This window comes from Typopeltis vanoorti, chromosome 18, assembly GCF_054136105.1.
Source record: "Typopeltis vanoorti isolate ZY-2024b chromosome 18, IOZ_Tvanoo_1.0, whole genome shotgun sequence".
Lineage (NCBI taxonomy): Eukaryota > Metazoa > Arthropoda > Arachnida > Uropygi > Thelyphonidae > Typopeltis > Typopeltis vanoorti.
In genome coordinates, this window is record NC_143566.1 from 109,323,182 (window position 1) to 109,335,789 (window position 12,608).

At 36.3% G+C, this 12,608-nt stretch overlaps 1 protein-coding gene across 1 annotated transcript in view; it reads right to left on the minus strand.

The window, feature by feature from the left end:
- The window catches only part of LOC150097054 (uncharacterized), a 353,024-nt gene that overhangs the window by 122,954 nt on the left and 217,462 nt on the right, over nucleotides 1-12,608 (minus strand). The window contains exon 9 of the mRNA XM_090408116.1: nucleotides 5,756-6,029. Coding sequence (XP_090264242.1) covers nucleotides 5,756-6,029 — 274 coding nt within the window. The remainder of the gene's footprint in view (nucleotides 1-5,755; nucleotides 6,030-12,608) is intronic.

The window sequence follows — 12,608 nt, forward strand, 5'->3', positions numbered from 1 at the left end:
CCAATATCACACAGATTAAACAGTAATAACCCTAAAACAGACCCCTGAGGCACACTACTAGTGATTTTCCTTTTCTGGGTTATTGCTCCCTAATACAGCCAAGAGAGTCTAAGACAGAATTAGTGAGTTAAGCCAGTCAATATCTCAGATGTGGTGGTTAAGGTATTGGAGAATTTGGTAAAAGACAGAATTCAGGACTGGATGGAAAAGAATATGATAATTTACACCCTCTGTCCAAAAAGAAACCAAACTTTTGATAGAAAATAAAACACAGGCCAATTATAATTATTTAAATAATTTATTTCAATCAATATACTCTTCCTCAGCTTCAACAGCATTTGGCATGTCAATTAATTCGTTAAATGAGTTTTTTTATATCGGTTTTTGGGATACTGTTAAGGGTCGTGGTTACTGCCACTCGAACGTTTTCAATGTGTCGTATCACTTTCCTTTCATCGGCAAATGAAGTCGGGGGAAAGAGTAAGAAGTCACAGGGTGCTAAATCAGGTGAATACGGCAAGTGATCCAACACACAAACTTGGTTTTTGCTCAAAAACTGTCTCACAATGTTCGAACGATAAGATGGTGCATTATCGTGCAAAGTGACTAGCTGCCTGCGTCATGATATTCATGCCATACGCGACGAATTCTCACTATCAATCGCTTCAAAACTTCGAGATAAAACTCACCATTGACTGTTTAGTCAGGCAGAACGAATTCTTTGTCGATAGTATTCCTCATGGAACTCTGTGGAATAAATTGGAGAAAATGCAGATGGATATGAATCTGTTGGTTTGAATTAGAGGGTGGCTGATGGACAGATATCAAAGAATCGTTTATGTAGGAGTTGAGTTCAGGAGAAAGCAAGTGACTAGTGATGTGCTACAATGCTCAGTACATAGTTGCCTCAGTTCATTTGTACATGAATTATATAGGAAATGATTTGATAAGAAATATTCAGCTCTTTGCTGATGATGCAAAACTGGGAAGAGCAATATTCAGTGAACATGATTTAGAGATCCTGTAGATGACTTAAATAGACTGGCACTATGGACAAAAGTAAATGGCTTTCAGATTAATGTGGCTAAGTGTAAATTGATGCATTTTGGAAAGAAGAGATCATAATCTGTGTAAGAAATTGTGTAAGAGTGTTGTTGATGGAAATGAACTGTGAAAATTATGATTCCAGAAACTTTGGAGTGATTGTGGACAGGAAGTTGAAGTTTAGAGCACATATTGCAAAGGTAGCAAAACAGCACATCTAAATAGGTGGTTGTTGAAAATATACGCTGACAAGCGGGAAGAGGTTTTAATAAGTTCATGAATGGACTACTGTGAGCATGCAGATCTGGTCAACTTGATTCCATTTGGATGAAGAAGTGGTAGTGGAGAGGATCCGGAGGTGAGTGACAAAGATTGTAGTAGGTCTATAGAATGCTCCTTATGAGAATTCTTTGAATGTCTGTGGGCTTCAAAAACTAGCTGATAGACAAAAAAGAGGAGACATGATACATACACCGGCCACTGAATTAGAAACTTTGCAGAAATCAGTGGTTTCTGTATAGGCATGCAATTGCCATTATCAATCTTCTTCAATTCCCTGCTCATAGTTTGGTAAAATATGGGTTGGAAATCATCATTATCATGAACCATGGGCTCACTGCAGTTGATGTTTGATGCCTGTTTCACTATCTTCTTCCATCTTTCTTTGTCCAGTGCACAGTGTCGCAGTTTTTGTACACCCATTCCACACTAGTCTTTTATATCGTCTATCCATTCTCTGTATGGTCTACCTCTTCTGTTTAAACCATCCAAAATACCAAACATAAATGTCTTTATCTTCCAGTCCTCACTCATTCTACAGATGTGTCCAAATAATTGCAGCTTCCGTTTTATAATCTTCTGCATTAGATTCTGTTTTGGTTATATCTTCTGATAGAGCTCTTCATTGGTTATTTTCTGTACCCATCCTATTCTTAGAATCTTCCTCTAACAAGTTCTTTCAAATGCCAAAATTCTTTTTCTTGATTCCTTATTTATTGCCCACGTTTCAGATCTATACAGTACACCACTGAAGATGCATGTTTCCAGTACTCTTAGTTTTGTTTGCAGACTGATCACTTTACTTTTCCAGATGTTATCCATGGCCTTCAGATTTGTTCTTCCCATTGCAATCCTGATTTATTTCTTTTTTATAGTCCAAGTCACATGTCAGTTTACTTCCCAAATATGTGAATTGTTCTACACTTTCTATATCAGTTCCATCCACTTGTATCTTTTGTTATATGTTCTTCTCACCAAATACCATTGTCTTTGTTTTTTTTTTCCAAGTTCATAACAAGTCCAAATCTCTTCCCTTCCTCATTTAACAGTTTCAGTGTTTTTTTGTAGTTCTCTTTCTTCTTCTTCTATAATAACAATGTCATCTGCAAATCTCAGATTGTTAATTCTCATTCCGTGTACAGATATTCCTTTGGCATCTTCCTTTAAGTCCATTGCTCTTTCTAAATGTGCGATGAAAATGCTTGGTGATATTGGGTCTCCCTGTCTAGTAACTCTGCTTGTTTTAAACCATTTCCCCAAATCGTCACCTATTCTAATTGCTACAACTGCATTCTGATAAACATCTTTTAATATAGCTATTAGTTTTTTATCAATTCCATAGGATTCCAGAACTGCTAATGTCACTTTCTGGTCAATACTGCCAAATGTCTGAAAATCAACAAAGCAAGTATATATGTTTTTGTTTTTTCTCCTAGCTTTCTCTACTATTAACCTCATTGTTAAAATCTTTTGAATTGTAGTTCTATCCTTCCTAAATCCTGCTTGCTTGTCTGCGTCTGCAAGGTATGCTTCCAATTTGTGTTCTCAATCTTTCTGTCAATATGATCATCATCACTTTACCAAAGTGACTTATCAAGGCAATTGTTCCATAATTTTTACATTCTAGCTTATTTCCTTTCTTATATAATGTTACTAATATTGATTTCATCCACTCCTCTGGCATTTTTCCTTCTTTCCATACTATATTACATAGTTGGTGCACATTTCTGTAACCATACTTTCACCACCATATTTAATCATTTCTCCAGTAATTTCATCGTTACCAAGACTCTTGTTGTGTTTTAGCCGTCCCATTACTTTTTCTACCTCTCCTCTTAAAATGCCCATATCATGCTCATTACCTAGTGGTGATATCTGCTTCAATTCTTCAGTCAGTTTCCCAATGCTATCTGAATCTAGTTTTTCTTCATATAACTCACTACAGTATCTTGTCCACCGCTGTACAATTTTTTCTTTATTCATCAATAAAGAAAAAATTGTTCATCTTTAATTGAGGTCTGTTTTGGTTGTCACTTTCTATTAATGGTTCTGATCATTTTGTATACCTCCCTTATTTTATGCTCTCCATAGTACTCTTCTATATTGTTGCATTGGGCTTCTAACCATTTCATCTTATCCATTCTGACTGCTTTTTTTTTTCACCTCATTACACTTTCTTCTATATTGCTCTTCTATTTGTTCTGATGTATCCCTTCTTATCTTCAACATTCTTTTCTCCTGTACTAACTTCAGTGTTTCTTGTGTAATCCATTTTTTCTTGATCTTCTCTTCTTCTGGTACTGTTTCTTCAACTGCATCTTCTATCGCCTTCGTTACTCTTTTCACTCTTAAATTCGAGATTTTTCTTTCTCCACACTTTTAAGTTTCTCTTCTAACACTGTTCTGTACCTTCTTTCTATTTCTGCTTCACTTATTCGTGCTGTATCTCTTCTATTCTGATGCTGGGGTTTATATTTCTTTTTTAATTTCAACTTGATGTTTGTAATAACTAAACTATGGTCCGAGTCTATATCCGCTCCTTGAAAAGTTCGACATTGCTGTACTGATGTTATCCATCTTCTTTTAATCATAATCATATCAATCATGTTTTTGGTTTTCCCATCATTTGATTGCCACGTCCATTTTCTACACTCCTTTTGTTGGAATCTTGTGTTACAGATCATCATCTCGTGGTCCACAGTAAATTCTAACAATTTTTCACCTCGTTCATTTCTTTCTCTGAAACCATATTTTCCCATGACTCTTTCCCAACCATCATTATCTATTCCAACTTTGGCATTCCAATCTCCTTCAATAATTAGCACATCTTGCTTTGGTATTGTTTCTATTGTCTCTATCAGATCTTTGTAGAATAAGTCAATATCCTCATCTGTGCTGTCAGATGTGGGTATATATGGGTGTCATATATATGGACTATTGATATGTTGAATGGCTTCGCCTGAAATCTTGCTACTATGATTCGTTCAGTAACTGGTTTGCAGCCTAACAGTGCCTCTCGAGCTCTTTTGCTAAGAAGGAAGCCAACTCCTGCTTCATGCATGGTGTCATGTCCTGACCATATTACTTCGCATCCATTGATCTCTCCAGATGATGTCCATCTCATCTCTGCCAATCCTACTATATCCCACCGATACCTTTTCATTTCCTCATGAAATAGTTCTAATTTTCCTGACATCCAGAGTGTCCGCACATTGGCCTTTGTTAAATGCTTTGGTCAATTTCTACACACACACACACACACACAGGAAGTTCTGTTTGTTCATACAAGCCTTCTTGCATAACAAGATTACCATTATGTAAGAAGGCTCTTGACCTGACAGACCATTTTAGGACCACAATTATGCCTCTAAGACAAGCAATATGGATTATTTTTTGACTGATTAATCACCCGGGATATCTCACCTTTTGAGAAATCAGTCAGCTGTGCTGTTTTCAAAATCGTCGCTCCAGCCAGATGGACACCTATGATGAGCTCATCATCAAACTCTGGAAGGTCACTGTTTTTCATATTGTGATCAACACTATTGATGATTACTGATCAGCAGCATTCTTAAATAGTTGGTTCGAACACGTGGTGATGCACATGAACAAATATTTTGCATATATGCTGAGTAAATGTATACATACATACATCTGCATAATTCAGTAGCTGGTGTGTGTAGAAGCATAAAGTTATCAAAGAGATTTTATAGGATTGATAATGAAGACTTTTTTTTCAGTATGTACGAGGGGAAGGGTCTGAAAATTTCTGATAAACACCTAGAATGAAAATGTTTTTTCATATAAAAATGTTTCATAAAAAATTTTTTTTTTCATATAAAAAATCTTTTTTCAAAAATGTCTTTTCAGCAAATATCTTTTCTTTTAGGATGTATAAGAAGACATGAAATTAATTAATTTTTATTCTAGGTGTTTATTAGAAGTTTTCAGACCCTCTCATAGCAGGAAATGATAGAATGAAGAGTTACTCCCAGAAAGAGTGTTGCTACAAAAGGTGTTAGGACTAGATTTTTGCTTGGAGGGTGGTGGTTGGGTCAAATCAGTTACAAGAGTTGGTTGTCAATGCTTTGCCAGTAAATGAGTTCAAAGAGAGATATGATAATTATTGGGTGAATAATAGTTCATCTATGATAGTGGGTCTCCCACAATGCGCTCATGGACTAATCACAGTAGTATTGAGTGTAATAATAATATTTCACTCAATACTACTGTTTTTTGAAATGTTAAAATAAAAATATCAAAATTAAAGAAATCTTCAGTGTCACTAAAAAAAAAAAAAGAAAGAAAGAAAAAGGGGAACAGACAGTTATAGGTCAGCAAATGTGGCCTGTGATCAGTATGAATTTCTGAATTTTTGTTTAAGCAAATTCATATTCTAATTTGAAAACAAACTTAACAAGCTGATACATACTTTTTCATGTGCTTCACAAAGCAATATCCTTGCAGTAAAATCATAGAATTCTCCTATGATAATATGATAATCTTCTTTTTTTATTTCTTTCAAGTTATGACTCATATTATGCTTTCCCGATTCCCTAGGGAACTTTTGACTTAGAACATCAAAACCAGCATTCTGAAGTTCTCTCTGAAGGAAAGACACATATTCTGGATATTTCTGCCCATCTTCTGTCAAAGTGGCTACCCGTCTCCAATTTAATGCACGAAAAAGTTCCAGATAAACAGTGCTGAAATGATTTCATTGGAACATATAATTTGTTTATTAAAATTTATATAATTATTATTAATAATAAAAAGTTTCCATTACATCAAAATGTTCATCACAGAACATCAGATATATTTTGTATTTCAACTCATGTTTTTAAGTATTTAAAATTTAATTAATATGTTTTTGTTGCTGAAGAAATCTACATAAAGATTTATAGTCTAATGTATGTTTGATATAATATCATCTTATATGACTGAACCTTTTGGAATCACCTTCCTATACATCATTTTGACAGAGTGTAACAGGCAAGCTGGTTGCAATAAAGAGTGACTAATCACAGAAGCACTAACTAGGAAATAATTCATCTGATTATGGAAACAAAGCTGCTTACAGATAAATATCTTTCACAACATATGGTAGAAGCAACATGTAGGATGCAAATGATGGATTTAATCCCATGTGGTGATAACAGAAGATGTTATCATGATGGTACTAGGTTTGAAATCAATTACTGATGCATTGCTAGACTGAACTCCAAGAATTAGGAATGGGGAGAAAAATAGATACATCATGAAATCATGAAGGAGCTGTGGAGAATATACATGTGAGGAATAATAAATAACAGGGTATTCATACAAGGAGCAGGTTAGGAAAGTGATGAGTGTAGTGGAGAAGGAGATTTTGTCACATGAAAAGTCATTAGCATTAGAAAATCACAATCCTAAAGAATTCTACAGTTGTGTCTTGTAGAAGAAACAGTGAATATGGAAACTCATTTGTGTTGATAGTGATGACCAGTGCTTTTTTTCTGGCGGTACGTAACGGTATGCAGTACCGGAACCTTTTTTCTTAAGTTTTTAAAATTTTGCTATTTATTGACAGCAAAATGTATTATAAATATTCTGGTAGATGGTACTGTGTTCATGAATTGAATTTTCAGTTTTGATAAGTTGGTACCCTGCTTTCCTGTTTCATAGGTTGGTAAACAACTGGAAAAACAGGAAGTTGTGTTCATTTCCGATTGCTTCCAATATCAGTTTATCAGTTCTATATTCACTCTGCAACAGGCAGGTGTTCAAGTGAGTTTTGAATTAATCTAAGTTAAATCAGTGCAAATAATTGTTAATAATGAGTTAAATAAGTACTTACTTTATGCCAGTGAGTAAAAAAAGGAAGGCTGAAGAAGCAGAAATTGTTGAATCTACTTGTGATCCTGCAAAACAGAAAACTAGCACCGAAAATACACTTGGTGAAGAGGATCATGAAACCAAGACCAAAGATCCATGTGGTCAAAAGGAAGCAGATTCTGATAATGATTGGCTTGAATGTTGGACATTTTTGTAGAAAAATGACTTCTGCGAGAGAAATGAGTGGCTGTATGTCAAGAATAAAATGTTGGACTGTAAAGTGTGTCGTGATGTCAGAAGTCTTGCCATCAATAAACACATGGGAACAAAAATTTCAGCAGGGTGGGCACATGGTAAAATCAGTTATTTTGGAGAATCTCGCAAACAACAGTTAATGTCATTAAGAAAAAAGATTTACGATCATAAGGAGAGTGCAGCGCCCAAAGCGTGCCAAAAAAATAAAATCCGAAGCAAAAAACAAAACATTAGAGAAAGTTTTCCTAAATACTTTGTCTCATAATAAAGACATAACAGGAAAAGTGTTTCGAACCGCTTACAAAGTTGCGAGGAGAAATCAATCATTTAACAACTTTGAAGATGAAAAAAATTTACATGAACTTAATGGCCTAGACATGGAATATATTCTTCATTCTGCAAATGCTTGCATTAACATTGTGAGCCATATCGCAAATGAAATGAGAAAAACATTAAACACACTACCGGCCAAGATGCCTATAGACATCAAGGTTGTCATGGAAGTGAAGTGCATATTAAAATTGTAATACCATTGATATTACATTGAAATATATGATGGATACAAAGCATATGAGGATGCGTATTTGATCCATAATGGCCGGTAAGGTGGTTAACAGACAACAGAGTGAACTCAAATAACAAAATATCGTACTTATTGATGAATCGACAACTGTAAGTAACACAACAACATTGATTGTTATTGTTTGTGTAGTTATTCCTGAAGTTTTGGCTCCTGTGAGTCTTTTCCTAGATTTAATCGAATTATCAGATGTAACTGCTAGAGGAATTCTAAACTCTTTAATTAATCATCTTGCGTGTTTAGGATTATCTGAAGATTACTTAAAGGAGTATTTATTATCTGTAACCTGTGATGGTGCAGCCGTGTTGTTTGGTGTGCGTAATGATGTAAGGAAGCTAATGAAAGAGAAGTTTGCTAGTATTATTTTCTGGCATTGTGCTAGCCATCGCCTTGAATTGTCTGTTAGTGACACCGTGGGCAATGTGGCAAGAGTGAATCGCTTTAAGAGTTCATGGACAAACTTTATGTGACTTATCATGCTTCACCTAATAATGCTAGGGAACTACAGGAATGTGCAGCAACTCTAGAACTTCAACTTCTTACAATTAGCAGAATTTTAAACACTAGCTTTTGCACTGTTTCTGCAGTGTGGCAAGACTCTGAAGACCTCATCCATCACTTTCTGGAGGCAAAAGAAGACAGCAGAAGAAGCAAAATAGATCACTTTCTTTATGAGGGCCTTTTAAGAAATATAACGTCATGCGAGTTTGTTCTTGATTTGGGCCTTATGTGCAATGCTCCCCAAGAACTTAGTGAACTGTCTAGATTTACAAGAGAGAAATATTGACTTGTACAAAGCAGACAGGAAGATAAAAAAATGCAGTTCAACTTTTTGAAGAAAGAATTGAAAATCCTGGACCATACTACAGTATTTCTCATCAAAGTCAGAAGAACATTAAGTTCAAAGGGATTGAGCTTCACAAAAATGAAAGATGCAGCCTCCTGCAATAAGTTCATCTGCTTTCTATAAAAGTCTGAAAGAAGCTGTTGGGACACATCTGCTTGAAGGAGATGATGCTAATTTGCCTGAATGTGCTAAGATTTTAGATTCCAAGTATTGGCCAGAAAATCCTGGGAAGCATCTGACATTTGGTGAAGCTGAAATTAAAAAGTTAATAGGCAAATTTCGCTTAAATGAAAGCGAAGCAGTTCGTGGTTTCCATGAATATCTTCAAGAAAATCAAGTCCCAGGAATCCTACTTTCTCTAAAGCACACTTTGGGCACAACTGCAATATCATCCAGTGAATGTGAAAGAGGTTTCTTTCAGATGAATCTTATAGTAACTTCATCTAGGTCATCTCAGCTTGTACAGACAACTTCTGCACTCATGTTCATCAGGATAGTAGGACCTACTCTCACTCAGTTCAACCCTGGCAAATATGTGGACTCATGGCTGCTCCAAGGTCATCATTCTGCAGTTGATGCCAAAAGCAAGAAGAGATCTAGAGATGATGAGGGTATATCAGAGGATATGTTAAAAGTGTGGAAGTTGCTGCAATAACATCTTCATGGTGAGTACCGGCACCCTTTTTTTTCCAGAAAAAAGTCAGAAATTAGAGTAGTCAGAAATCTCTCCACCAGTTGGAGAGAGTGACCATATGGTTTTGACATGGAAAAGGAAAAGGAATAGACATGCAGGAGTATCAAAGAGACAGGAGCTTATGTGGAATTATAATGCAGGTGATTATAATAGTCTTAGACGTCAACTTCGGGAAGTCTCATGGAGGGAGGAATTGGAAGGCCGGGATATCACTAGTGCATGGGAAATTGTGAAAGAATATTTGTTAGCAGCAATGGTAAGTTGTATACCAAGAGTGAAGAAGGGAGGACACAATTTGGAGTAAAGTGGATGACAAACAATATTAAACAGGAATTGCATGCGAAAAAGAGGCTATGGAAGAGATATAAGGAGACAGGTGAAGAGAAGATGCATGAAGAATATAAGACACAAGCCAGAAGAGTGACTAGTGTGGTAAGGAAAGCGAAACTGGAATATGAGAGGAGATTGGCCTAAGATCCAAAGAAAATCCTAGGGAATGTTTTAGCTATGTGGCCAGTAGGAGGAGAAATGACTGTGGAAGAATGATATTGTGGGATAAAAATGGGAATAGAGTGACTGATGCAGAGGACAAAGTGGAATTGTTCAATGAATGAACACTTTATTGGAGTATTTCATTCTAGAGGAGTCAAGTTTAATGCTATAGGAATAGGGCTGGTTCGAGGTTTAGAGGTACAGGAGAAGGAGGAGAGTGTGTTTCAGATACTGAGTACTCTGGATGTCAGTAAAGCTGTGGGACTGGATGGTATTTCACCACGAGTTTTGAGAGAATGTGCTAGGGAACTGACAGTGCCTTTAACCTGGCTTTTCAATGAAAGTCTGACTTCAGCAAAGGTGCCCAGGGAATGGAAGGAAGATAAGATAGTGCCAATGCATAAGGATGGTAACAGAGTGGAAGTGTCTAATTATAGGCCAGTCTGTGTGTCATCAGTAGTTGTTAAGATCTTGGAGAAAGTAGTGAGGGACCATATACAGCATTGGGCAGAAGAGGGTAATGTGTTATCTGTAAGAGTCAACATGGATTTGTGAAAGGGCGCTCTTGTTTTAACAATATGCTAGCCTTTTATAATAAAGTTACAAGAACATTAGATGAGGGAAAGGCATATACTGCAATTTTCTTTGACTTAGCGAAGGCATTTGACAGGGTGCCACATGATAAGCTGATATTTAAGTTGCAGCACATGGGTCTGGATGTCAGATTGGTCAACTGGATTCAGGATTGGCTGTCTGACAGGTATCAGAGAGTTGTGTATGGTGGAGCAGTTTCAAGGAGGCAGAGGGTTACAAGTGAGGTCCCACAGGGCTCAGTACTAGGACCTACATTGTTTAACCTTTATATCAATGACATTGCCAGTGGATTGCAAGGGGATATTCAGTTGTTTGCAGATGATGCGAAGCTATGAAAGATTATTAGTAATAGTGCAGATGTGGTAGCCCTGCAAGAGGATTTAAATAAGCTAGATACATGGGCAAATGAATGGGGGGTGTCAGTTTAATGCAGCAAAATGTAAGGTCTTGAGGTTTGGGAAACATCGATGGGATGCTGCACACTCTATGGGAGGAGTTATACTGGAGGAAGTAGGGGGAGACAAGAGATCTGAGGTTGATGATTGATAGAAACCTGAAGTTTAGGGGACATATTGCAAAGGTGGTGAAGGTAACACAGAGGATTGCTGCAATTATGAGAAGGACACTGACTTGCAGAGATAAGAGGGTTATCATTCCGTTGTATAAGTCTCTGATCAGACCACACTTGGACTATTGTTCTCAGATTTGGTCCCCAGGATTTGAAGGGGATAAATTAACTGTGGAAAGGATACAAAGATGCATTTTTGGAAATTATGGAGACAACTACCGTGTTTGAATAAAAACTTTAGTTTACTATTACTAAAATTTTACAATTCGACGTTTCGACCTTTATGTTAAGGTCATCTTCTGGAGCGTACAAATATACACAGGAAACAAGCTATACCACAATCATACTGGTTCGTTAAAGACACTGACTAACCGCTACCACAATTGTTGGCCTGACCTCTGGTGGAAAAAAAAAAAAAAAAAAAAAAAAATTATACATCAGCGCTAAAGTCCTATTATTTGTGTTGTCTACTATATACATATATTAACATTATATTAACATCATTCCAGCCAGTTGGAGTGGAATGGTTTCTAATAATAGCAGATTGGCTAGAGTCCTGACTTGTGTTGAATCTTTCAAATTAGGTTGGCTGAATGTGTGCCATCCAGATCCTTGGAATTTTCATACCATCTTTGTTGTTAAAGGTCGAAACGTCGAATTGTAAAATTTTAGTAATAGTAAACTAAAGTTTTTATTCAAACACGGTAGTTGTCTCCATAATTTCCAAAAATGCATTTGGATCACCGTGCAAGCCTAAAAGAAAGGATACAAAGATGGTTTCAGGACTGCACAAGGATAGTTATGAGGATCGGCTGATTAAATGTGGACTGCAGAGTTTGGTGGATAGAAGAAGGAAAGGTGATATGATTGAAACTTTTAAACTGTTGAGAGGTGGTTACAGGGTTGACACTGGGGAGTTCTTTTGCTTGGTTGAACAGCGGGAAGGAGTGATGACAAGAGGCCATCCCTGGAAGTTACGAAAGGAAACTGTGAGCAAGAGGGTAGGGAGTGGTTTCTTTGCTTGGAGGATGGCTGAACCGTGGAATGCACTGCCTGATGGAGTGGTGGGAGCGAGAATGGTCAATGAGTTTAAAGAGTGGTATGATAAACTTTGTGTTTCTTGGGGGGGGGGGGGACCTACCCTCGATGAGTCTTGACAGACTTTATGTTCTTAGAAAGGACCTCCCACGATGAGTCTTTTGACTCCATGGAGGCCTGAATAATAATAATAATAATAATAATAATAATAATAATAATAATAATAATAATAATAAAGTTAAATTTTACTAAATGCAATATAATTACTATTAACCCCATCAAAATGAGTTTCCTGTATATCCAATTATGTATTTGTATAAATAAATAATCTATTAATTTTAGATTATTTAAATTTAGATTATAAGAACAAATTTTTATTCATATTCAGTGACAAATAAATTAA